The 27,484-nt window shown below is 40.0% G+C and overlaps 3 protein-coding genes across 4 annotated transcripts in view; 1 reads left to right on the top strand and 2 right to left on the bottom strand.

Moving 5' to 3' along the window:
- The window catches only part of LOC144655370 (fibroblast growth factor receptor 4-like), a 92,538-nt gene extending 91,940 nt beyond the window's left edge, over window positions 1-598 (top strand). Inside the window, exon 17 of the mRNA XM_078515614.1 lies at window positions 433-598. The gene's annotated coding sequence lies outside the window, so the exon portion shown is untranslated. The remainder of the gene's footprint in view (window positions 1-432) is intronic.
- Window positions 1-21,818, bottom strand: part of LOC144655377 (fibroblast growth factor receptor 4-like) — a 92,256-nt gene extending 70,438 nt beyond the window's left edge. The window contains exons 1-13 of one of the 2 annotated variants that reach the window (XR_013571080.1): window positions 21,564-21,818; window positions 20,342-20,677; window positions 18,435-18,761; window positions 16,670-16,966; window positions 15,734-16,057; window positions 15,008-15,277; window positions 14,133-14,332; window positions 13,200-13,491; window positions 12,275-12,576; window positions 7,290-7,486; window positions 6,191-6,434; window positions 4,574-4,701; window positions 2,999-3,739 (exon numbers count right to left, since the gene is read on the bottom strand). Coding sequence is in view for 1 of the 2 variants with exons in the window: in XM_078515623.1 (XP_078371749.1) it covers window positions 3,466-3,739; window positions 4,574-4,701; window positions 6,191-6,434; window positions 7,290-7,486; window positions 12,275-12,576; window positions 13,200-13,491; window positions 14,133-14,332; window positions 15,008-15,277; window positions 15,734-16,057; window positions 16,670-16,966; window positions 18,435-18,761; window positions 20,342-20,677; window positions 21,564-21,672 (3,300 nt within the window). In the remaining variant the exon portion in view is untranslated. Of the gene's footprint in view, window positions 1-2,998; window positions 3,740-4,573; window positions 4,702-6,190; window positions 6,435-7,289; window positions 7,487-12,274; window positions 12,577-13,199; window positions 13,492-14,132; window positions 14,333-15,007; window positions 15,278-15,733; window positions 16,058-16,669; window positions 16,967-18,434; window positions 18,762-20,341; window positions 20,678-21,563 lie in introns of those variants that run through there. The other variant, XM_078515623.1, reaches the window with a different exon arrangement.
- Window positions 21,819-23,385: 1,567 nt separating this feature from the next.
- On the bottom strand, window positions 23,386-26,007 carry LOC144654037 (uncharacterized). Its single transcript, XM_078514154.1, has 2 exons — window positions 25,635-26,007; window positions 23,386-23,750 (listed from the first exon to the last, which is right to left on the bottom strand). The coding sequence occupies exons 1-2, from the start codon at window positions 25,720-25,722 to the stop codon at window positions 23,386-23,388; spliced, it is 453 nt and encodes a 150-aa protein (XP_078370280.1). The 5' UTR covers window positions 25,723-26,007.
- Between the last annotated feature and the right edge of the window lie 1,477 nt (window positions 26,008-27,484).

Raw genomic sequence — 27,484 nt, 5'->3', positions numbered from 1 at the left:
CTTTAAAAACCCTTCACAGGGCCACATTGAAACGTCTGCAGACACGCTACAAAGCACATCAACATGTATAATTTTCTCGTATCACGCAATACCTAACCCACATGCTAGTTAACATTTACAGGTGTAACGCAATTCTTTGCACCTGTTGTCAGCGTGCGTGCAGACGTACACATCTGTGACGGAAAGGGAAGCGATTAACGCATGTTTTCTTCACCGATACAGGAATGAAATCTGAGAAGCTCTTGTAATCCATCGACCTATTTAGTCTTTTTTTACCTTTGAAACCCTTCACGGCGCCACATTGAAACGTCTGCAGACACGCTACAAAGTACATCAACATGTATTATTTTCTCGTATCGTGTGGTCGTACTCTTAGAAACGTACGAGAGGAATGTATATAGTTATTTAAACCAACATCCAACACTTAAACAGTTTTGCTAATGCTATTTACATTTCAAAATCCTGTGAATGAATTTTGAATTTTTTGTAAAGAAATCTAATAATGTAAAATAAATTCATTAATTGTGCGCAAGTAAATCTGCATTCAAGTGGAAGGATGTTCTTAAGTTTCGTGTATAAGGGATATAATAATATTATATTTCATTATACAATGCAGCCCGCAAGCTGATTGGTTACAAGCTATCTGCTACTGTGCGGATAAAGCTAATGTACATTTCAAGCATTTCATAGACACAAAAGAGGTTTATCCGCTAAAACTGAATAACTCAGGGTCTCGACTAGTTCCGGCTCGTTATTTTCAATCTCTCTTTGTCTTCTTTGGGCATGCATAAGGCTGATAAGCTACACGAGTTTTGAGCTAAAACCTATGGAAATAATATGCGCAATATTTCTTTAAAAACTTTCTACCTATGCAATAGGCATCCCTTGTTTGAACGATGAACATAAGTTTATATTAAAATCTGTATCGGTCGCATCGCGAACGCGCAAACTTCATATAGTTAGTATTTTAAAATAATTTAAATGGCTTAAGAGGCATATTTCTGTGTTAGTGTTACTCGTTTTTGATCATTATCATTATTATAATTTAGTTAAACTAAGTTAATAGGGCTATAAATAAAGAATCATTTTACTAACTCGAAATGTTTCTTGCTTGAGCGTGTTACGGGCTCCGGGTGTTCAAAAGTTGGAAAACGCTGTCCTTTATCACTATCCGATCCACGGGATAGCGATTAATTAAGCAAATAGCGTTATCCACCCTTGAACAACTGGTCTCTGGTCATTGTCATTAGTTATTCACGTAGAGCAGTCCATATTTTGGTATGTGTTAAAAATTTCCAAGGAACACGAGTTTAATACACGGTTGTTTAGGAAGATTCTATCCCTATTATTTGTTAAAAAAAAAAGAAAATCATACCCGGTCTTAATTATCATATATTTTTACGATTTTATTTCTCCGTTTATTACGCAGTTTTTGTTCCTATTGAGAAGATACATCATCGAACACTCGAGACGGTGTTTCATCAACTTTTCAAAAACCTCTAATTTCGTCAAAAATACTCTGCTGTGCGTCGTATTTTTGACTCTCTTCTCTGTGTTTGGATACCCCGATAAAACACCGTCTGGTGTTGGATATATTTACATAAGATACCACATTACCAGTTGTGAAAGGACCAGTTGTGAAAGTCCACCGTTAAAATCAATTGGAAACGTGGTACACAATTCATGCTGGAGTTTTCTTGCGCGAACTCGCACTATGTTTCCGGTTAATTAGGAACTGCGCGAAGAACGGCAAGTAAAAATAAAGGGGCGAACCCGTGGCCATTTTTTTTTTTTTTCATTCGCCTTCGGGCTAATTCCATTTTCGCTCTGCTCTCCAACCGTGAACAGGACGCCTGTAACAGGCTAGTTCCAACCAGGTATTCCAAACTGGTAAGTCGTTTTCTTTGGTTTGGAACCTCTTATAAAACACTCTCACTCAAAGAATTAACCAAAAGAAAAAACGAAAACGGTTAAATAAGGTCAAACAAGAATAAAAGGAATTAACATTTAATGAAAGACAACTTTGTCCCTATTTACATATAATTTTACATCGCCTCATCAATCGAAATAGGACCTAGACGATGGTATCTCCTAAATAAATGCAATTGAAAAATAAAACTATTACTCTAGCATGTACAATCCTCAACAAAAGTATTTGGGAAGAAAAGGTAGTCTGCTAGTGTCCCACACCTACCCCCCCCCCCCCCCCACCCCCTTTCCCCCTCCGCATCTCGCTTCCATGTCTGTCAAACGGTTTGTCCAGGGACACAAAATGAGTTACTGTAATCCGGCATAAAGTGTACAGTCTTCCCAACTACTTTTGGTTTGGGTTGCACTTATTTCATGAGCTATGCTGCAGAAATTGAGTCCTCTTCGTAACAGATGTTAATCTAAACTTGATACAACGGGGAAAATCTGATAAATCTACATAATAATTATGTTGCTTATATAACTCTTTAATTGTCCATAATTATATCTTAATCTCAATAATGGCGTCAAGTGTGACAAACGTCGCTCGATGGGCTAGAGTCCATTGCATACTACTAGGTATATCCATTCACATCCTGAACGATCATCAAGTTGTTTACTTTACTTTTTAATTTTTTAACTTCTTGCCAGTTATTAAATATTAGTTTTCAAACTCGTTGATATTTTATCAAATAACAATAGTCTTTTAAAAGTTGGCATGGATAACAGGCCTTTACTTGCATAGATTTCGGTGATTTCCAATCCGTCGTCTTCTATTTACATAGTGTACTTTTTTCACTATACTTGGTGTTCGATATCGAGATCAACTTATCCCTCTCACGTTAGATATATTACAAGAATATTTTTATTTATAATTTTACAATAAAATCTCTTTTATCCAGTGGGCCAGGCTTTTACGATTATTCTGCGAAAAAAAATGCAGGAAGTTCAAAAGGGAAGAGTGTATTATTTTCTACCAGAGTTATGGTACCTTTGTCACACCACCTAAACGAACTCCAGTGACTTAAACCTATCAGTCAGGAACATCGACAACAGACCGACAGCAGTCTGTCCTTAAGTGTTATGTACATGAAGTATCAATTTAACTAAAGTTTACTCTGTTAAGGCCAGACCAAACGGAGACGCAAGTAGGCGCAAGTTCAAAACTTGCGTCAACATTTGGCCAGGACTTGCGTGCTTTTGCGTTGACGAGCGATGACTTACGTTCACCTTGGTCGAGATCAAATTTGCACGCAAGTCAACGAAAATTTGTTCACCATTCGGCCACCCAACGCAAGTCTTGCTGATTAATTCACGTCCTGAATTGCAGCGGTCGCAGTAGCATTTAAATGGCTTTTTGACAACATTCGCGCACTTGTGAATAAGCTTGGAGTCGATTGGCCAGCCAACCCAGTCTGTACGCAAAGTACAACATGCAACTACTTGCGTCCACTTGCGTACCGTTTGGCCAGGGCTTAAACCTAGCCGCGTTTTATATTATACAACAGACTCTTTTGATTTAGTTTTTTTCTTTCCTTTCCCAGTAAAGTTTGGCGCGAATCTCGAGGCGTCCTGTAGTGGCCTAAGCTCCGCTGCAAGCATCTCATCAGCAGCGTCATCCAATCCTATTCCACTCTCGTTCCCAGACAAGCTCCCATTGGCTGCTGGCTCCAGCATTCTTTGCCGCTCGTCTGGTTCCAGTTCCTGCTCGGCTTCTACGTCACGTGGTAATGCAGGGAGGGGACTGTTCGCTATATCCTCACTCGATTGCCTGAAATTAAACGTCGTGTTTTAAAATAAAGATTGGATACTGCGCGAGCTATGACTGGCTAAAACACATTTTGTGCGAGTTGTTGTTTCACGAGTGTGTAATGTCATATGGGATAAGGAAGCCAAAGCTATATCTTGTACTGCCTTAGAAAAATTCACTTATAATGAAGAATTAAAAGAAAGCAATGCATTTTTGTGTTTTTAACCACTACTCAAACAACGTGTTTTATTCAGATTCGCTTTTTGTTTTAAACCTGATAAAACGGTACTGCTAGAAACTCGGGTTACTTAAAAACACCCGAAGGACTATTTTAAGATTTTCTGAAATGCCATTGTGCCTTCCTCTTCTGTTTTAGCAAACTGTTTAGTGCAATACATGGTTTTAAAACAATTGTATTTTACTTACGTTATTTTTATTAATCGAAGAAAGAAAGCTTGTGCTTTGTTCTTTAAGGAGCACACACAATGGACGGTAAGTGGTGGGTATTTTAAGAAGGGACAAGGCTACCCCTAACCACCCCCTCTTTTAGACACCATCGGAATTGCATTTCAATTTAGCACATGTGCGTTTCCGCAAAACTTCGCAGTTAAACAAACAAGTCTGCAGAGCTTTTTTAAAACAGAAAGTATCGCGTTTAAACTACAGCATCTCTTCTGAAGACGAGGAACTTCGCATACTGGTAAAGGATAAATGTAGGTCTAAGAATTTGGTGTTACAACAAAACAATATCATCTACTTTAGCTGATCATTGTCTTTATCCTTGTCAAGTGCCTGACAATGTGTTTACAAAGCTTGTCAGGAGAAATCAGGTTCTAATAAGTCTTAAAAGCTAACCTGTTTAAACCAGCATAGCCTGTATGTGTCAGTGTGGATCCCGAATCAACTGGGTCCATGTAGTAGTCGTGTCTAGGTCTGGTTGGTCTGTTTTCTTCTGATAAGCTGATGTAAGCTGATGACGTTTGCTGTGGAGAAAATCGAAGACCTCATGTGTATGAGACAGATCTTTTTTTTTTCTTTTTTGTTTTAAGCGTTTTTCGATTGACCCAGGCAAAATGATTGCTTTACTTATCGGTTAAATAATATCTAGGACCACCTGCTCTAACCAATATAACCAATCAGAGCTTTCATCCTGATTTACTAACCAATCAAGAGCGAATACAAAACCAATCGTGACTTGGCTTGTGCTCGTTTTCCCGCGGTTTTTGGCGCGGGATTCATGTTTTTTTTTAAGCTGTGATTGGTTTGTCAACTTGATTGACAGGCCTGATGAGATTACTATAGGGTTTGGTTTTATGACAGTCATAGAAACCCGCTCTGTGAAAGAAAACTGGTCTTTTAAAATATCCAATGAATCATCTTTAGTGAGTAATTAAAACGGAAAATAAATACCACAGACCCGTTCAGAAATAAGAATACGTCAAAACATAGAATGACTGAAAGCGTATGATTCACACCACCCTCAATCAGTAAAACGCGGTATTGTTAAGTGTCTTTACGATCGTGCTAAACGCCTCGTAACTAAACCATCTGTTATATCCAAGGAGAAAAAACATCTGTCATCTGTTCTTGTTTCTAATGGTTATCCTTGTTCTTTCTTGCAGAAGATCACCAAGAACAGAAAGCCGAGCACCAGTGCTGAGCCTACGACCGAGTTTAAATCTACTGCGGTTCTACCCTATGTCAAAGGTCTTTCCGAACAACTTAGACGCTGCCTACAACAACAAGGCGTACGCGCTGTTTTCAAGTCGGAAACTACATTAAGATCACACCTAGTACGGCCGAAAGACGCCGTTGATCCGACTAAGCAAGATGGCGTTGTTTACAGAATTCCCCGTGAGTGCGGCAAAGTTTACATCGGTGAGACTGGAAGACCTATGCAAGACAGGATCAAAGAACACGACCGGGACATCCGACTCGCCCGTTTCCAGACCTCCGCCGTTTCAGAGCACATCCACAACACCGGACACTACCCGCTTTGGAACGAGGTAAAGTTTATTGATCGTGAACCACACTGGTACACACGCAGGGTCAAAGAGGCAATTCAGATAAGACTTCACCCTAACAATATCAACAGGGATAGTGGAATTGAAATCCCCGAAGCATGGATGCCCACGATTAAAAAACACAACACCAGAACTGAACGACAGCGGACCCCTGAGGGAACAACAGCACACCAGAACAGCGAGAATCGAAATGCACCAATCACAGCTGTTGAAAACCAACCAATCACAGCGCAGCAGCGTGCTTTATAAGGTTACACCTAACCAGTCGACCTTATCGCCTGATGAAGACTAGCAGTGTGCAGTCGAAACGTCGCGACACTACGTCGTGAGACAAACGGAAAATACTTTATTATTATGATTTCAGGGAGTTTTCTTTCACTTGAATTGCATTTGACGAGTCTGAAATGCGAGTATACATTAAGGCTTGTGTAATTGGGCCAAATGTTACCTTAGATGTGTGTAATTCCAGAATCCTGCCAATTCTTTCACTAAGCAGCGCAAATGTCGGTCGTCGGTCCGCATCCTTCTCCCAGCAGTCCCTCATGATAGTGTACATGTCCAGTGGGCAGTTATGTGGCTGTTCCATACGATGGCCGTCACTTAGAAAGTCCAACAACTGCTCTGTAGGGATCCCAGGGTACGGCGTGCCGCCAAGTGTGAAGATCTCCCACAAGCAAATACCAAACGACCAACTATGAGACAAACAAGAAACGGTTAGGTTTAGGTTAGGTTTGGCAAAAAAAGGGCCGTACTTGACTTCCTGTTGAACTGGGAGTCCATTCATTTTTGGAATGGTCCCCGCCACCAACTTCTAACAGAACTCGAAAGCACACATCAGCACTACTGTCCCAATTGAGGACACTGTAAATAAATTAACAAACAAACATTGTAAATCGAACAGAAACTCGTTATAATCCCAACTGGCAGAAGGCTAACTAGTTGGCTATTAACAAAACGTATAGAGGAGTTGAATTTGGAACCACCGATCACAGATCCGTCTAGTGACGGAAGAGGATTTGAAACCGGGACCTTCGCATTTAAGTCCAGCAATATAACTTGATAATCATGACATGGAGTCTTCGAAACGTCGTTCGGCTTCAATATCGCCGATTTTCATTCTTTAATGTCTTACAAAACCTTATACTATTAGATTTCAAAAGTGCTTTAGAAAATATAGACATAAAACTATAGATTGGGACAGAATGTTGATTTACGAATAACGGCGCGCTCGAACAAACAACATTCTTTATAAATTCTCGTTCTTAAACACAACCAGAACATTCCTGTTTTCCCTTGGTCTTTGCTAAGAATTTCAAAATCACGCTCTCGATGACAATCAGAAATGCGTGATCACTAGAACTATAATGTGTCACCAGGGTATAAAAGCAATCAGATGTGGAATGAAGAAACCACAAATTGGTAACAGTAAATTCCTCTTTCATTTGATAAACCATCTGATTTTGCAGCAAAAGTAACATGTCAAAGTGACATCAAGTGTTCTCACGTTTGAATTCTTACAGTAAAACAAATGACATCGCCGTACTTACACATCACTCTTTTCCGTGTACAGTCTGTCGAACAAAGATTCTAGCGCCATCCACTTGACAGGCAGCACACCAGCACTTGTTGCCTTCACGTACATATCGCTCTTGTACACATCTCTAGCGAGACCAAAGTCGGCGACCTTAATGACATAGTCCTCTCCGACAAGAACGTTTCTGGTTGCCAGGTCTCTGTGGATACACTGTTTACATAGACACAAAGAAAACAGAGAGATCAATACGTAATTTAACGTTGCCACTTAATAGAGGGAAACATTCCCCGAATTGCCCTTGTTTTTACCAACTGACAAATGGGTAACCTGATTCTCAAACGGTTCGAAATAGCTTAACCTCATGTGAGAAACAGGCTGAATAGTAGAAAGGAGCACCGGCCCAATGATTTAATATAGCGCGTTGGATTTTGGATTGAATGATCCGAGTTCGAAGTCTCTGTGTTGTATTATTGGTGCCCTTCTTTACTCTATCCGCCAAATTGGAGGCGCGGTGTCCTAATAGTTAGTACGCTGGACGTCGGATCAAGCGGTCTGGGTTCGAACCCTGTCCGGGGCATCCTCGGAGACCCAGGGGCAGTTAGTGGGGGCGAGGGAAAGTCTATACGGGCGAAACAAAAAATCGGCGAAGAAAAGTCAAGAACGAAAAAAATAGCCCCCTGGGGACAAACTCTTACCGGACCAGTTCCAAAAGGACGCCGTCGTCCTGGCTTCTGATTGGTGTCACAAAACTTTTGTTTTTTTTTGTGCCCAATCAGAGAGCAGCAAAACCAGGAGTCGTTTCGTGTGTTCTTACACGGACAGATACACGAAGCCCAGTTGGTCGCCATGTTTTCTGTTCGTTGAAGCTACAGTTGGAGGAGAAAAGTTGCAGTCACAGATGTAGGGGAAATCGTTCGGCATATCTGCAAGAAACTTACGCGACATACGCAGGATCTTCGTAGGTATCGTACACACACCGATTAACTGATGTCGATATAACTTGCACGTGTTTCGAAATTCGCTTTCTTTGGCTGGACGAACAATTTGAATTTCTTTCTCCTGCTTTCTTGCAATACTTGCTGTGACTGAAACTGTGCCAATGCTGAGTAATTTTCTTTATCGCACGGGCCAGGCAGGTATGTCGAGCAACGGACAGCTTCGTGTACAAGTGCAGCAATGCTATCGAGCGCCATGTGAAAATTGCCATGACGGTCGAGTCTATTCTTTTGTTTTGGTTAATAAAGAGAGAAAAAGAAACCTTGTGGTTGAGTTTCTGAAATTATTTAAATTTGCCCAAATCTTATTTCACCCCTTCAGGTTCCTCAGTATGTATATAGAGGTACATACATGTACTATCTTAGAGCGTATGGTGCATATTTTATAGTAAAGTTTTGCCTGTAAGAACCTAGAAGATTAACAACCCACAGCCTGAAATTTACCATTTAGACACCCATTTTTATAAGAACCAATTCCATCTAAAATTTGGAAAATATTCTTATTTGATAGGCAAGTAATATTTTCATTATTCCCCAGTGTGAAATACTACCTCTTTGTGGTTCACTGCACCAAAGTGGCTCATTAAATATCTACCACTAGTCACCTAAACTTTGGGAATAACTCCTATTACTTATATTTGGCTATTAACCTGTGTTCTCATGTAGAAAAAGTGAAATTGTACAAATAACTACTTTACTTCCTTACCTCAAATGCTGCATTCAAAGTGTAAATATGGTAACCCTGTTTATACTTTACAAAAATGCTTTGTTGCATGCCCCTGTAACTTGTATACCTTATCTTTCAAATATGAATATGGTCAAATACCCCAGTAAAAGCATCATGCATGATGAATGAATTACCAGTAAATTTGTATGGCCTGATAGACAACAAGGAGTTGAATCCAAAGGACTGTGTCAAGCACAGATCAGTCACTCATACTTGGAATTGGACAAGGAATGTAGGAAAATTGTAAGGAAAAAGTCTTTATTAAAATGCATTTCCCTGGAAGATCTCAAAAAAATTAAATCGTCTAAGCTGATGAAAGAATGGGAATGCAATGCCATCACATTGCATTCTAAGAGGTAAATGTAGACTCTAGTACTGTTACTTGTTCCACCTAGTACTATGTCCATCTGTTTGGCTTTGAGGTTGTGTGTTATTGTTTTGAAGTGACAATACTGTTTCAAAACAAAAAATGGCTGCAAAGCCAAATGGGTGGCCTTTAAAGACAAGAAATTACACAAACATCTGCTGTTCTACACCTTGTTGGTCTTTCTCCTTTTCTTGTTTGAACACAAAAAAGGTTTTGTTTTAAGATCTTTATGTTTTTAGTTTACATGTTTCATGGAGTTATTAAAAACATCACATCAATCCTGGCAGTAAACAGGATATTTGTCATAGGGAACTACAGTGTAGGGTTAACTTCCACAAGCCTTGTAGGTCAAAAGCAGAGCATCTGGAATTTACTTACTGGGATGTCATATGTTCATTGCATATTGGGAGATTTGAAATTATAAGTTTGCCTGTGTCACTGACTGAAAAATCATCATGATCACTGATTGCCAGGCATGTTGCTATCACTGTAAAGCTTGAGTTAAAAATACAACAGTGGCACCTGATCCTGGTATGAACAACATATGTAAACACATCAGTGATCATTTTTAGTAACACCTGAACTCTGAAGTTCAAAACCCAAAGATTGCTTTTTTGCTGCCGTCAATCATAATAATGGCAATAACCCACAAACCTTAAAAAACAAAACAAGCCAACAGATTTGACCTGGTTTAAATGTCTCCCGTGAGGTCCACTTATGATTGACAGTAGCAAAAACTGTAAACTGGTTTAGCGGTTGATTGGGCTGAGTTCATATTACTGAAAAGCACAATAGATATACAGTATCTCAATCTGTATTATCAAAATGAAGACATCATTGTTTTTCAAAGGCATTTTTAAAAACCACTTGTCAATCAATCAATTTACTTCATCCCATTTATCATCACACATGCACTGTAGACTGAGCTAGACTAGGCAGAGGCACACAGGCTATATAAAACTGTTTTTAGTTATACAGTTAAAAAAACTACATCTCAAAAAACAGTCAGGTCCATTGATGAGGAGTCAATTAAAATGGCAGACATTGGTATATACAGTGGTTTGGAAGAATTCTGTGACTCAATATTATTAATTATACCGGTAATAATATTATTGATTTTTATTGTGCAATTTTCATAAATGATAATCATTTGCACTTTACAAAATTAAAATGACATTTCACAAATAAAAAGTGGTGAAAACATCAGATTAGAATTAAAAATTAACATTTAATGAAAAAAAAGTTAAGCTAACAAATAAATTAAGTGCATTTACATTTGCACGTTTATGTCAGGGAAAAAACTAATGCACCTATCAATGTAAATCCCGCGGGGGGGGAGTGCGGGCAAAGGCACGGGATTTGACAACAAGAACGATCCCCTCTGTCGGGCATTTGACTGCGAGTCGCGTCCCGGGGGTTGGGACATTTGACTTTGACTGGGAAGCGCCTGGATCCAATCTTCAGACGCGATTACCAAGTTCTTCCTTCTCGTGGCTTTGGAAATCATATGCTTCATTGCAAGGTACGATTCTGAGTTTTTCATCGGCATTTATCTGCCACTTTTAACGCCATTTAGTCATAAAATAGCGATTTTAAGAATATTTTACTTTCAAGTACATTTGGAGTAGGAATCCTGAGGGAAATCTAAGACGTCCGTGACCTTTTATTGTTTTCAATATGAATACCGAAACGGTTGAATTGACAGAAAATAAAGGTATGTAGAAAGTACTTGTTAGTTTGTTTTAGAATTCTGTCCCTGGGTGGGTCTTCTTAGGTACATTTGAACAAAAATATTTTTCCCACCCTCGGGAACTTGACTGCAATTTTTACTTTTCTGTCAAATCCCCACCCCTGGCCCGCACTCCCCCCCCCCCCCCTGCGGGATTTACATTGATAGGTGCATAATTACATCATGAAATTCACTGTTCTCAAAGAAAGCTGAAGAAAATTGTGCTCCTCTCGTACACGAAGCTGTCCGTTGCTCGACATACCTGCCTGGCCCGTGCGATAAAGAAAATTACTCAGCATTGGCACAGTTTCAGTCACAGCAAGTATTGCAAGAAAGCAGGAGAAAGAAATTCAAATTGTTCGTCCAGCCAAAGAAAGCGAATTTCGAAACACGTGCAAGTTATATCGACATCAGTTAATCGGTGTGTGTGTACGATACCTACGAAGATCTTGCGTATGTCGCGTAAGTTACTTGCAGATATGCCGAACGATTTCCCCTACATCTGTGACTGCAACTTTTCTCCTCCAACTGTAGCTTCAACGAACAGAAAACATGGCGACCAACTGGGCTTCGTGTATCTGTCCATGTAAGAACACACGAAACGACTCCTGGTTTTGCTGCTCTCTGATTGGGCACAAAAAAACAAAAGTTTTGTGGCACCAATCAGAAGCCAGAACGACGGCGTCCTTTTGGAACTGGTCCGGTAAGAGTTTGTCCCCAGGGGCTATTTTTTTCGTTCTTGACTTTTCTTCGCCGATTTTTTTTTTTTCGCCCGTATAGACTTTCCCTCGCCCCCACTAACTGCCCCTGGGTCTCCGAGGATGTGTCCGGGGTCATTGTGTTGTGTTCTTGGGCAAGACACTTTACTCTCACAGTACCTCTCGCCACCCAGGTATATGAATGGAAGGAATGGAAATACTAAAGGGCCATTTAATGGGACATACACGACGTAATAGTTGCAAGAAAATGATAGGACCTTTTTTTTTAGCTGAGCTGATGGGAGCTTACTTTAACTAGGATAATGAACGCTCCCATGTTTCTGTCAATATTTTTCCTTTGCTTAAACCTAAACTCGGAAACGGGGGTGTGCGTTTATTTTGTGAATTGCTTGCTTTCCAAAACTACATATTGCTTCAGCATAATCGTAATAAATTGCTGAATCATACCTTTCTAGACATACCTTTCTAGACGCCAAAAACTCCATTCCACGAGAAACTTGATAGGCGAAAACCACCAAATTTGTGATCGTAAGTTCAACCTCGGGGTTGTTCGTCGTTGTTACCCAGGTCGGCTCGTAAATTTCTCGCTTCCCTCGCAAGAACTTCAACAGGTTTCCATAAGGAGCATATTCCATGATAATAAGCAGGCGATCACCCTTTGTGCAAGCTCCCAAGAGGTTAACGATATTCTTGTGCTCTCCAACGTGAATAAGAATCTTCAACTCCGAAGCAAGGTCTTTGAACTCTGTTGCCGTGGCTCCCACTAAAATGTAAAGATCCTAATTTTTTAACTGGATTTTATGTGTTCTGTACAATTTTCGTAAGGAGAAATTTGGCGTTAATAATGTTTTTAATCTCTTAATCAAACGTTGGTCATACTTTTAAGTTTATGAACGAAATAGGAGGCAGGAACTAATAGACTAAGATTTTATCCAAATAAAGCGAAGTGATAATTAACAATGCAGAATGTTATTGCTGGTATGGGCGCAACCTCGTTCCCAGGGTCTCTCTCCTCTCTGGGGGGCGGGGAGAGAGAGAGCCTGGGAACGAGGTTGGCATCGGCGGTTTCCTCACATTGCTGATATACCAGACAAGCCGGGAGCTGTTGACTGATGAAATTATCCTATTGCTGCTGTAAAAAGTGCACTTTTGCATTGTATTTTCAGTTGATTTGGTGGTTAAAGTGCACAAGTAAAGAAGCGACCGTGGCCTAGTGGTGAGGGCGCTGGACTTAAATCCTGGGGAACAGAACCAGAAATTGATACTAGGAAGGGCACAATCGTACTATACGTGTAGATTAGATATATTCGTACAACCCGCCTGCCTTCCTGGCACTCCGGTAATAAAAATTGGAGGGGGGGGGGGGTAATATAAGACTTTAGCTACCTTTGAGTGTCTTAACAGCTACAGTGGTCTTGACATAAGGTACTCCTTTAGAATCCTGGTACATTCTGCTGCTACTGGATCGACGAAGCCTTTTGGAGCGTCGCCGGGCATTCTCGGCGCTTTTGTCACGAGGATTGAAGTCCGATATTCCTATGGCCTCCGCTTTGATGACCTGTCCGAACGCCCCTGATCCCAGCACTTCCCCAAGAACGAGCCTTTCCTCTGGAAACTCCCAGACTGGGTCGTAAGCTAGATTATCGCACTGCTCGTGGAGTGTGCGATTGAGATCGATCTAAACAGGACAGCATGTCTTTAGTAAACATGGATTTGAATTTTTTTACAGTGGTTTTTGATAAACTTGCTCTAGTTTGGCGTTTGTGTTTACTGGTCTGTCACAACTTCATGCAAAATCTCTCTACTCAATCAGAATAAACAAGTTTTGCGTCAGGGAAGACCCTGAGATTACATTAAGGAAGACCCAAGAGATCACTTCCGCGAGCATTAAAGAGGCACAAAAAAACTTCTATAAAGATGCCTCTAAACCTACCGCTAAACATTTTGAAAGCAAGGTTGTTTGTGGCCTTTCTCTTCAGCCGATAGTTCCTCGACAGAAACATTCTATTGTTTAAAAAGAAGGCATTAGAGCGCGCGCGTGGTTTTTCATGCAGTAAGGCCGAGAAATGATAACAAAACCGACAATAAATCAGTTTCAATATTATTGTTTGTTTAATATCTGCCAGCTATATATATATATGCTAGTTATGCTAAAACAATTAGAATTTTCGCTGAACTTTGCGCAGTCTTATTGTTAGTTAGAAAACCGGCCTACAAGCGAAAAACAGTTTTTAACCAAACTATAATAGACAAACAAACAAACACAAGAAGACGCATTTGGATTTTTGCAATTTCTTTGAAAAAAAAAAATCACATTACCTCATGGTGCCCATCAAAGTACGGGAAAAACTGACTGCGATACTCTTTAATTTGCTGTCGCTGGTGATGAAAGAAAGCGCAACAGACGATCGCCATAATAACAAAGAGAAACAGGAGGCCGCCGACTACACTCAGAGCAATAATGATTTCTTGTTTTAGTCCTTGTGGAGGTTGCTCAGATGGTGGAGGATCGGCTGACACTGAAAATAAAGGGAAAAATACTTTTCTTCTTCAGTTTAAAGAATGAGAAATTACACTGTGGACAATTTTACAAATGGGTTCGTCAACAACCTAAGAAGAAAAACTCGTACTACGTACAAAAGTTCACTTATGGCTGCTCTCCATTGCACACACATATATAGCCGTTTTGGGAAAGGTTTCCCTACAGAAGCGTAAAAGCGTAAGCGACTGTGACGAACGATATTATAGGAATGGTAGTTTACCGGTTCACGGTGTTTTACCGCGAACGCATTTTCTTCCGTCCTTCGCCCTAAAAGACCATGAACTTTGATCACATTCTCATCCCCATAGCCCTTATCGCTTTTCTTAGCCGACGAAGCCTTGGCACGAGAAACAAAGGGCTCTGTGGACATAGGATTTTTGAATTAATTCGAATTTTTTTTGATTGGCTGTTTGAAACAAAGAATTTTTAAACGGCAGTTAAAAACGCAATGACTCTCTCTCGTGCATTCTTTTGAAACGTCATGACTGCACACATGAAGACCCAAAGTCCCAGAATCTAGGACTGGAAATCCTGTGTCCCCAGAGCCCTTCGTTTCTCGTGCCAAGGCCTCGTCAGCTAAGAGAAACGAAAAGGGCTTTGGGGATGAGAACGCTTTAATCAAGCAAAGGTGAGCTACAACCTCTCATCTTACCTAATTTTACGTATGCATATGCTACGTTCTTTGAGTTGACTGCCACACAAAAATAGACTCCAAAGTCGTCTTCACTGACAGAATCAATGGATAAGACAGCACCCTTGCTACTGTGCTCTTTGGGAGACATTGACTTGTTTCCATTCTCTCTCTTCCATTCCACTGTTGGCACTGGGTTTCCTGTGGCCTGACATGTTATGTTCCACGGCTTTCCCAGCTTTACAGACAGAGTTTGGGATTCCTTGTTCGGGTTAACAATCACAGGATCCTCTAAAAACGATAAAAGAAAAATTAGTTTGCCTTTGTTTCTAAAAGGGACATTTTCTTCAAGAGCTTTAAATTTCTAAATTTAAAAAAAATAATATAGTTTCCGTTAAAATCAAGCGGGGATATTGGGGGATTATGAAATTAAATAATCAACTCCACTACTGTGAATAAACAATGCAGTACATTAAGTTAACCACACTCGTGAATAAAGTCATGAAATTCTACATCCACAACAAATTCTTGGATTGACTGACTGACGGACGGACTGACTGATGGACGGACGGACGGACGGAGGGACGGACTGACTGACTGACCGATAGATATGCATACGTGGACGGAAGGATGAAAGGACTTACTGACTGACTGATGGACGGGCAGACAGACAGACAGACAGACAGACAGACAGACAGACAGACAGACAGGCTGACTGACTGACTGACTGCTTAAAAAAACTCTTACCCAAAACATCCAGAAAAGCGGTGGCATTTGTTTCCCCTCTCCTGTTGGCAGCAATACATGTGTAAAATCCTGTATGGAGAGCATTCTCAGGCTTACAAATGACCAATCTTCCAACTTCACTTTTAACACGATAGAAACCCTGCACCAGGCTGTCACAGGACACTAACCTATGCAGCTCTCCAATTTCACCTTCAAGAGAATGATTGTCTTTATACCATTGCACAGATGGAACAGGATTAGCTGAAATCTCACAGTGCAAATTTGCAACTGTTTTACGGTAAACAGTCTGGTTGTGAAAGGCGAGTATGCTTGGCGGAAAAACCTCTGAAAAGAGAAAAATAAAAGAGAATAAATCTAGACCATCAAAGAATTAGAAAAAAAAAACCATAATTTGGACCCAGCATTCATTTTATGCAAATTATGCATACTTTTAAAATGCCTGTCACATGATCCTGACATTAATTATACTCACATTCAAGTTTTAAATGATGTCCAATTTGACTTTTCTTTTTGGGAATGAATTACTGAGTTACTGAATTCATTACTTTGTTATTTGTAGGAATGCTTGGCCAGTTTTGACTGTGAAACAAAGGCAATAAGCAACTCAGGGGGTTCTTTATGATGGTCAAGTTTATTCTTTTACCTTTGTAAGTCGCTACAACAGACAACTTCTTACGTGGTCATTCTGGACAATGCCCAACCAAAAAATAACATGAAAGATATTGGACTGGCAATGTAGTTTTCTTATTGATTGATTATGATTATTGACCCCCTGACTACCTTAGTCATGTAATTTTTTGTCATCATCATCATCATCATCATCATCATTATTTTTTTTTTTAAGACAACACCATCTTGCCTACTTGGTAGCCAATCAAGGCAGGATTTTGTTTATCTGGTCTGTTTGCAGAGTTAGCAAATAATAAAAAAACTTACTCTTGACTGTAATACGTTTTGAGTCATTCATTGGTTGGTTAGAAATGCAATCTCGTGCTCTACATGTATAGGTCCCAGAATCATTCACTGCAAGTCTTTCCACCACTAAATTTGTCCATGTCCTGTCATTCTCTGCTGCCCATGTTATATTCACTCTTGGGTCAGCAGCAGACAACTGTTGACCGTCTTTGTACCAACCAATCATAGTGCCTTTGCACACCGCAACACATCTGACTTTCAAGGTCTGATCTTCATCATATTCCACTTGAGAAGTTGTTATTTTTATTCTGTCCATTCCTAAAAGTAATTCAAAAGAAAAACAAATACTTTAAATTTGTTTTCAGTAACTAATTTCACATCATGTATAATTATGCACAGTACACGTAGAGCAGTATAATAGTCTAGTAATTAATATTACCATGTTGAACTTGATAACTCCACTAATTATTCAACCTGGCATAAATTTCCTTAGCAATACCCTGATATTAACCAGGCATGATACCTGATCAAGAGTAACCAGAACATGTAGCCAAATTTTGCTCTTGCAGTTTGGGGGCGTGGTGGCATAATGGTTAGTGAATTGCACTTCTGGGTTCAAGCCCTACAGGCCCTGTATTGTGTTCTTGGGCATTCTCATAGTGCCTCTCAACAGCCAGGTGTATAAATGGGTACAGGCAAATGTAATGCAGAAAGGGGAGGGGGGGGGGGGTAACCCTGCAATGGACTAGCATCCCATCCATGGGGGAGCCAAATACTCCTTAAGTTGCTTTATGCCACTGAAACTGGGATAAGCATCACCGACCTACATTGTAATAGGCCACTAGGCTCATATACAGACTTGACCTATTTCGCCTTGGAGTTGCAAATGTTGAGCCCAGAGAAGCAGTCTCTTCATTCAGCATCACTCCTACTCCTCTAGGATGGTTTTTCCCTATTTCACTAAGCCTTTCTTGAGTTTGAATTCAAGATGGCAGCCCGGGGGGGGGGGGGGTACTCCTTGGAATTTTTGGTGGGGGTGTGCCGCCCGCATCTCCAAATCCAGACCCAATTTCAGACCAAAAAATGTCATTTTCCACACCCGTTTTCAGACCTGGCCTCAAAAAGCCATACCCGTTTTCAGACATGACCTTGAAATGAACGCTGAAATGATATATTTTATCTATTTCTCTTTGTCTCTCACCAGTTACTCGCTCTGGTTGCTGGGAAGAAAAATAAGTTTATGAGCTTTCGTGAATGTTCCCCAGATAACAATACCCAATTTCAGACCAAAATTTTCAAAATCTATACCCGTTTTCAGACCAAAACGGCTCAAAAACCATACCCTTTGGGGCGGCACATACCTATATACCTTATATAGGGGAGTACCCACCCCCCCCCCCCCGGGGATGGCAGTCACTTTCAAGAACAAAATGTACTTGCTCGCTAACATATGCTTGCATCGAACAAGCTAGCCCAGGGATGTCACTAAGGGCCAGCTGCTGGCTTATTTAACTGGCTGAAATAGAACACAAATCCAGCTGAAATTTCAAAGACTTGGGTAAACTTTAGGAGGCCAGAAAAACCAGCTGGGTTTGTTTATGAGCCGACTTGGATGTTTTCTTAGCTACATCCCTGCTAGCCCCGCTTACGATCACAGAACAGTGATCCTGATGAGGGCTTGAAACCAGATTTTTCAATTCTGTTTCCAATTCACACCCCCATAAGGGTGTCACACCTCTAACACCATTAAAACTAAACAGCAACAACTGGCCTACACATAACTTACCACTTGCAAAGAAACTCATTGCGGAATTAACACTAGACCCTCTCGCGTTCCTTGCCAAACATCTGAAAAATGCTGATGGTGCATCTTTAGGCATGGTAAGAGTGCTCTTGGCAGTGGCCACATCAACACCAGGGGAGATTACAAAGTTTGCACTACTTGTGATATCTCGCCATCTGTTGTCATCTGGCTTACATTCTGGGTTTATATTTAAACACAGTCCAGTCTGATGTTGCCATGTGATTTTTGGTAATGGGTTGGTTTCACTCACTTGGCAATATATTTGGTTTGTTATCCAAAAAGATTTTGTCTTGTCAAATTTAGGCAAACCTGTTAGACAATAGAAAGTCAATAACACTGAATTAGTACAATGTATTATTACATAAATTTCAATTGGAAGGTGAATTAAATATCACTTGCAATGAACAAGCTGGCATCCATATAATTATTACCGTAAAGATCCATGTATAAGCCGCACCTTTTTCCTCTATTATTCAAGTCGAAAATCGGGGGTGCGGCTTATCTACGGAAACATCTCCAGTTGGAGATCTCAAAGGCCTAATTAATATTCATAAAAAAACTTCTCAAGACATCACTGAATAAACATATAACAACCTGAAAACTTTGTTGTTGTTCACTGCCTTTTAGTTCCTCTGCAAAGCTGTTTTCAGTGAAGCCTGCCGGTCACTTCGAAGCATGTCTTTCCGCCGCGTGCGAGAAAGCACCAAGATAAACGCAAGTACTCACAAGGCAAATGGCCGACCACTTCGCTTTTTTATTGACCTTCACAGCAAATGAATCTGCTGGATTATCAAACTCTTATTCTGCATGAAGTTTTTATCCTGTTGCGGGTAGCAGTTTCCAAGAATCTTGAAAACGTGGTTTCTTTCGAAGAAAGTGCCGCCATGTTTGTTTTTAATGCCCAGACTCCTCTCTACATTTCAAAGCTTGGCTACTAAGCATTCATCATTCGCGTACGATTCGTACGAATTACAAGTGTTTCAGGAGTGTTTGGAAGTGATAATCCCGAAAAAATGATATCAAGAGAGCATCCAAGTTTAAGATATTGTGAACTCAAACTAAAAAGGAGGTATAACAAGTGAAATTTTGCTTTCATAAGACTTAGTTTATATCAAACATTGCAACAACCGCCGTGTCAGTGTTTTGAAACCGTGCTTGTTTGCCCTTGTTTGTTTACCAATAGAACTTCACTTGAACTTCAAACTTTATTGTCTGTATGTTTTTTCCCCCAAAATTTTGAGCTTCCAAATCGGGGGTGCGGCTTATCTACGGGTGCAGCTTATACATGGAACTTTACGGTATACTGTACAGTGACATATAGTAATATGTGAAAGTCTGTGGATTATTGATGACATGAATGAAGTGCTCCTAACAGTGTGTAAGCAATTTATAAGCAATTGCATTTTTTTAACCTAAAAAAAATCAAGGCTACAACAGGATTTGAGCCCATGACCTTCACAATACTGGTGCACTGCTCTACCAACTGAGCTATGAAGCCTCGATGTGGGGGGTGCGGGGGCATTGGAGGTTCTAATGACCCGTATGTGGTGTAGATGACATAGTGAATATATGAAAGACATATATAATTTATGTGAACTATAGCTTACTGATGAAAGAAAAACAACAGCTTAAAAAATGCAATTGCCCAAACTTCATATTGGAGGATATTGCCTTTGCCAGACAGACTGTCCTCAAAATTTCACAGTTGCCCTCAAAGCTTCACTTTTTGGTCAACTATTCATTTTTCGGACAACCTTTCAGCCTCTGGCATTATCCTCTAATTTTCATCACACACTGATCATATCTTCAACACAAAATAATGGCAGTTATTGACTGTACCAGTATACACAATACCATACCCAGTGAATTATGCATAATTTTGTACTTACTGTAAATAGAGACTTCCATGGTCTTTTGGCCTCTACCTTCACTGTTTGTTGCCACGCATGTGTAGTTTCCATGGTCTCTTGGGAACTTTGTGCTCACTATAATAAGGCGGCTCTTTGACGAAGCAATATCCTCATTGTTTTCTTCTATAACTTGATAGTTTTGTCCAGCACAGCTATTACTGACAGTTTTCAAACATGTCGACATCTGTTTTCCATTTTGTAACCATGTAATTTTAGCCACAGGGAAGCCACTGGCCTTACATGTCTCCTTCACCTTATTTGGCTCCTCAACAATAATAGATGGATTTAAAAGTGTGATTGTCGGTGCACTGAGACCTATAGAGGGAAAAGGAACCAAATTAACTGTTATTTAAAATGGTTTATCCAAACATGCAAAGAGAGAACAAATTACATTTAACTGTATCTAATCTACCATTATATTACACCCGCTTTAAGTGTTACGTGCATAGCTATCTTTCAACATCCATCTTTCGATATGATCTTTCCATCTTCTGTTTGAAATGATATACCTGCCAACTCCCAGTGGGTGCCTTTGGCATAAGTCTTATGCCTGCAAGTTAAAAACTTCGATCTCACACCAACCCACGCTTACGAACCAATTTCTCACGCCTAGTCAAAAAATGTGAGTTATTATAACCATAACCAGCACACTTTCCAAAAATATGTGAATTTTTAATAGCCAATGTGAGAAACGAAAACTCCATGTCAAATGAGTAAACTACGATGCTTTCCCCGAAATCTCAGAGTTTTGACAAGAAAAGCATTGGGAACGAGGTCCTGTTTAGGAAAACATGTCAATGCACTAGGATCGGGGTACATGTATGTTCGGTATGTACATCTTCAAAATACTTGAACAGACGTCTTTGGAAAACTTCAGACGTCAGACCTGTCGTATCACCATTATCCTGAGGCACTCTCAGGATAAAAATCTCACACCTTTGACCCAGAAAAAGTTGGCAGGTATAAAATAAGCCAATCAAAACTGATGCATGGCAGTGTAGGTGTCATGCAAATAAGCCCACAAGTTCAGAAGGTCATGTTAGTGGGCTGTCATTGGCGAGAAGCCCCTAGCCTGATAGAGGTCTGGGGCTGCCCAGAGGCATGTGAGTGGCAAGGCCTTTGACAAGCAATGCCTTGAGATTTAAACTTTGCCTAAATTACACTTAGCCACATTTAACCAGCTAATATTAATGGCACTCACCACTCATTACTACCAAACGTGGTTGATAAATGGATGTTTTTCCCCTGTAAGACATCTGACACTTGTATAAAGTGCCACCTAGTGGTGTTGTTTTTGCATTTTTAATCATCAACACTGAAGAACTGTCATTCTCTCTATGTGTTTGGTCGACAGGAATTTCCACATAAGTGTCCCCCTCTTCCTTGAACCACTTGAACGACAGGTACTTTGCAAAACTATACTTAATGTCAACTACACAAGTGAAATTGATACTTGTCCCAGCCACCACGACTTTCTTTTCAGGAGTCACTTTTGGACAGCACGGTATTACCTCTAAAGACAAAAGCAGAGATGATATTGCTTCATTATGAAATAACAGAGAGATGCAGAATAAAATTGTCAAACCCATTTTCCTCAGATACTGTAAGGATCATTTTTATCATTTGAAATTAATTTTATAATAAGTCTCTGATTTAACCATTACAGGCCTCAAGACTAATGGTAGCCAACTAGCCAAAGACTACAAAAATTTAGGTTTTGGCTACCAGGTTAGGCATTCCTACATGTACTTTAACAAATGAAAAACTCAAAAAAGTCAACAGTTCTTGATAGAAGTCATTACATCTGACAAGCGGGGGAAAAAAACTGTATTAAAATCTGACATGTCACTAGTCAATAAACCAGTGATCACTTTTTTAATCTAGTAAATAATTTATAAGTACCTGTTTTTAGTTACAGTAGATGATCTAAAGAATTCATGGTTGCAATTTGCGCATACCGTATGTTACAGAGCAAAGTACCGTATATAGCACTCAGCTGGCACATATTCATGTCGACTATGGATAAGCCCGATCAATCAGCACCATGGGGCTTTGCCCTCCAAATGTTTTTGTGAAAATTTTGAATTTTATGCCACGTGGCATGCATGTGCGTTTTCTCGCCATTCAGTTAGGCGATCACAAAATCGACGATTGTTTCGAACAGAGCTTGATGATGAACCCAGAGCAACAATTCGCCCGCCGAATGCTTGTTTGGAACACCGTTATTTGCCAGTTGAAACTTTATCATAAAATAAAAGCGGTAGTCATTCGCGTTCAATTATTAGACAGTGTTTTCGCAAAAACTCTTCGTGAGGTCAAAGGCTTCTTGGTTTTTTCTAAAGCAAGGAAAAAGTCTGCCGTAAATAGCAATGCGAGAAAAAAAAATGATGGGAAAAATTATCATTTATTTAGTTCTAACCATGCGACCAGTTCATTTTGAGTATCGTTGGATTAGAAGTCTGATGCATTACCGACTGCGTTACATGAACACGCTCGATACGCATGGTGAAATTTTATTATCAAATACACAAGCGGTAGTCATTCGGGTTTGCATTCGCGTTTGACAGCGTTTCTGGATAAACTCTTGGTGATATCAACGGCTTCTTGGTTTTGTCTGCAATCTAGCCGTAGCTTATGGTTGGTAAACGATATTTTACGTCGGGTAAGTGCTATTTTAAACTAAAAAAAAGCAAGCATGCTTTTGTCTAAACTAGCTTTGAATATGCCAGTTCTCGCGGGTTATTGTTCGCCGAAACAAAAGAGAAACAAAAGACTTCTTTTGTTTCGGCTTTAGAAAAGAAAGCCGCTACGAAATTCAAGGTTTTTTTAATACGTTAATTCTCGAAAACGACGCGCAAACCAGCAAAAAAAATTCCAGAACATTGTTTATCTAGAAAACTAAGTCCACATGCCAAAATTCAGCTACTTCTGAACACTTTCAAAAATGGCCAAAAAGTCCAGGGGACATTCTTGTCGGGAGCCTTTCAGTTCTCAAGCACTGCATTCTTCATGTATAGGTACCCTTATTGTGAACTTGGATGTGGAAAAATAATCATAATCAAAATAATTCCAAAGAAGTGTTCTGGGTCAAACTTACCGTTAACAATTTCAGCTATGAGAACAGCAGTCCGTTCTATATGTTCAGTGCCCAAACTATTCCTGGCCTTACACTTGTACCATCCACCGTCGGTCAGCAAGAGACCGTGAATTGTAAAGACTTGCTTGTCAAGCGTAACTCTGCCCACAGCATGTATTTCTTGAGTGTTATGAATCAAAGTTGTAATGGCATTTGGATCTGTTGTGCGACAGCTGATAGAGTAGTTGGTGGTTCCATTTATTTCTATTATTCTTTTCTCAACCTTTAATGAAGTCTCAATGAAGGAAAAGCCTGGTGAAAAGAAAAAATTAATAATTAAAATTATATATTAGTAAGAATACAATTTGTATCACAGCTTAAAATAATACTATTATTATAAGACCCGAGCCAATTTTTTGGTTGAATTTGTGTTTTTTTATTGTGTCATGATGATCCTGATAAGGATGGACTAGTCTGTGTACGTGTAGTTTTTGAGCACATGTTTGGGAAATGCCAAAGGCGTGAGATGGCCACGTGAGGGGAAAAGTGAGAAGGTGCCTGCCCAGGAAACCCACCAAAATGGGTATGCTGCCACAATTTAAATTAATTAAAACTATGCCACAGCACTTAATCAACTTCAACTGTCAAAATAAATGAGTGAGAACAGTCATTATTCTTGGAGGTACGAAATCTGAAACTGTTTATTCTTGCAGCAAGAAATCAACAATATTATAATTTCCCCGCAACGATGCGATTGATCGAGAAATGTCTTTGGGACCAGCAAACACTTTGGCAGAAAACGTAATGAAAAAAGTTACAAAACCATGTGAACGTTTAGGGCAAAATTACGATAACGTATGGTTGGTGTGGCAATAAAGCTGGAATTGCATTTTATTTCAATTTGTTCAGGTCACTGAAGGAATTTAAGCAAATGCATATTAAACAGCTGTCAGCAAAAATGAAAGCTGTCTCAAGTTTACCAGCCCAAACAAGCTGTCCAGAGTTTTTTTTTTTACCGAATCTTGGCAAAAGAAATTTCAGTTTTTTTTTTTTTGTTTACAGTGCCGTGGTGACAGGATCCTGAGCCTGCAAACACAAATGCCATTCCTCCACCTTCAACGAGATTACCCTTGTTACAACTTCCTACAAGCTCTACAGACCAGTGCGCGTCTGTTTACAATGACTAGCTGACAGTTAGAATTTCTACAACACCCAAATTTTGGATGACAGACATATTTCTTTTGCAAAGAACCTGATAAATCCCTCAGGGCGTTCACAGCCAATCAAAATTTACAGGTTAATCCTTCATGGCCATCGCCTTCTTATTATTCCCTCACATGGCTGTCTCCCTCAGCTTTCGCCTTTTCCAAATATGCACAAATACACATGCAAAACTAAACAGGCGCCTGCTATCCAGGCTAAGGATGGGCTGGATTCCAAATAAAATTTGTTAATGAACGTGCTGCTACATGCCAGGATACCTAAACTTCGAGCCAGGATCTAGCCAGTAGCCAGGATCTGAGCCAGGATTCAAGCCAGGATCCAAGCCAGGCTTGAATCCTGGCTTGAATCCTGGCTTGCATCCTGGCACGAATCCTGGCTTTATTATTATTTTATCTCCCTGCATCCTTCTGCTAAGCTAGCTAAGTCCATGCCGCAGCTAGCAACTTCATGGACCACCCTCTCATTCTGCTTCAGTTTATCTATTCTAACTTGGGAGAATTTGTACTACAATCATAGTGTGACTATGTAGCATCAGAGAGGGCTTCACCTAGTACATGTTCAGATCATGTAAGCTTAACTACTCCAACAACAAAACAAAGCTCGTGGCCTTAAAATTTTGTCATAGTGAAAGCTACACAGGTAATCTACAAAACGGTGTCTGGGAATTTTTATGATGTTTGTTTCAAAGTTTTTATTGCAAAGCGAACCAATAAACTGACTGCACACTATTTGACACTTTACATTCACATGAAGCTATCATTTGAAGATAATGTTGTTGAGCTGAAAAAAAATGTAACTGTTCAAATGTGGTTTCAAGGACCTGACAAATTGGGGAATGAATGCGTTTAAGGTTACACAGCGCCACACGACCGATATTTACATGGAGGAGTAGAGTAATAAAATGATAAGATTGTTATCGGTCCACCCGACTACAGAAAATCATTGAAACAAATAGACAGTAATCTGACTGACCTGTACATAGACACGACCAGTTCAAGAAGAAAACAAACTGACAAATTAGATGGAAGCTTGAAATCCTACAAGTTGCTGTCATCGCCATTCTTGTAAGGCATAAAAGGAGTCGGCTCTAGAGTGTATTCGGTAAGATTAGCCGCACCGCGCGTCTTGCACTTTCAGTACGTGACCAAAATCCAAACATGCAGTCTTCGGCGTGCCATCTGGTTAGCCAAATTCTGAATCGAGGCGTGTTGCATTGTCAAAGAAATTCTAACAGAACTGAGAAAACTTAAACCTGTTTTCGGCTACCCGACACAATTCATGGTTGAAATACCCAACGAATATCCGTCTGTCTTTCGTCTTCATCGATTTCGATTTTTTCTCTCGATATTTTTCTTGTGCGTGATTGGCGCCCGCTATACATGCCACTGGCCGCTCAAAAAGTCCAGAAAAGGGATTGGACCCAAGTATATTTCGACCGTTACGCTCGATGAAATCAACATTTGCATCCATTTGGAGTTGATTTTACACACGTGAATCAAAGAATAATAATGGGGGTAATTGTGAAAACACTCCCCTATGTTTATCCTGACCTGACTTTAATATTTACTATTGATATTTTTAATAATTACTTATTTACTTTTTAATATATACTTATTTATTTTCACATTTATAATTTCTTTTTTTGAGTGTGTGTCCCCATTTAGCAGCAATGCTAAATACCTCAGACACGTTTTTAAAATAAAGGTTTTTGTTGTTGTTGTTGTCTATCAAAGTAAACTACAAAGCATTTCGGAATGGTATCACGTTTTTATTCAGTTTGCGTGAGAGTACAGTCCCGGAGTACAGTCAACTCTCTCTAAGACGGACACTGTCGGGACCGGCCCCAACTGTCCGTCTTAGAGAGGTGTCCGCCTTAAGGTGGATTTCCACTGTCGCGCAAATATTTACGTACGTAAAACGTGCAATAAAAAACGTACGTTGACAAATTTCCACTGTCGCATAAAAGGTAATAAAAAGCGTTTCATTTTCACGTGCGTTGAACGCGCGTAAATTCCCGCCATCCTGAATTTTGGCGCTAAAAGGCAGGGAGATCACGGGTAAATTAATTTGCCTGCCGCAAAAGTAACGGCACCCACTGGAGAAAAGAGTTTACTTTTCCTTTTTTACATACGGCAAAGACTTCAGAGAAGAATAAAAAGCAAGAGATACTAGGTATTAAAGAGAGCTGTTTCAATACCGTTATCAAGTTGGTGAATAGAGTGTGTTCTTGGCGGCCATATTGGAGGAGTGATACAATAAATTGATTTTTCTTAGGGAAAACATCATGAACATTGTTCTGCAAATATCTTTTATTGTTTGACTGTTCCAACATGGCTGCCTTGAAAACACTTTATACCACACGCTAGTAAAAGAAATGCGTGAATATGACCACGAGTCATTTTATAAATCAGATTTCCGAAAGACACAATGCAAGTAAAGAAAGATTTGAGGCGACCTTCCCGGATTCCCGGTTCAAAGCCTACGTGACCTGACGCCAGGCGTTTTCTTTCACTACTGCGTTCGTGTAATTTGGGTCTGTAGTCGATTCTATAGATTATTGCTGGAATTGTCGAAATTCCTCGATGAGAAGTGATTCTACATCTGAATGTTTGCGCACTTAAATCGACGGCGATTTAAAACAAAATGGCGTTCCACATGGTAAGCGGTGTCATGTGGCAAAATCCAAAAGTATGATTGGTCAAATCGCTGCGTAACCGCAGACAGCCGCGATAAAAGTTGAACTGGCTCAGTTCCACTTTTTTTAAAACATTCGCGATCGCTGCATGCGTATAAGTGCATGTAACGTACGTAAATACATAGAA

Source organism: Oculina patagonica, chromosome 5 (genome assembly GCF_052425735.1).
Source record: "Oculina patagonica isolate OP01 chromosome 5, crgOcupat, whole genome shotgun sequence".
Lineage (NCBI taxonomy): Eukaryota > Metazoa > Cnidaria > Anthozoa > Scleractinia > Oculinidae > Oculina > Oculina patagonica.
Note: the sequence above shows the minus strand (reverse complement) of the source record. Positions and strands in the feature narration are given on the sequence as shown.

Coding starts and splice junctions, on each gene's coding strand:
- LOC144654037 (XM_078514154.1), bottom strand. CDS start 25,722: ATGGCGATGACAGCAACTTGTAGGATTTCAAGCTTCCATCTAATTTGT. Junction 23,751..25,634: donor CTGGTCGTGTCTATGTACAG/GTCAGTCAGATT, acceptor TCTTTTCACCAG/GCTTTTCCTTCATTGAGACT.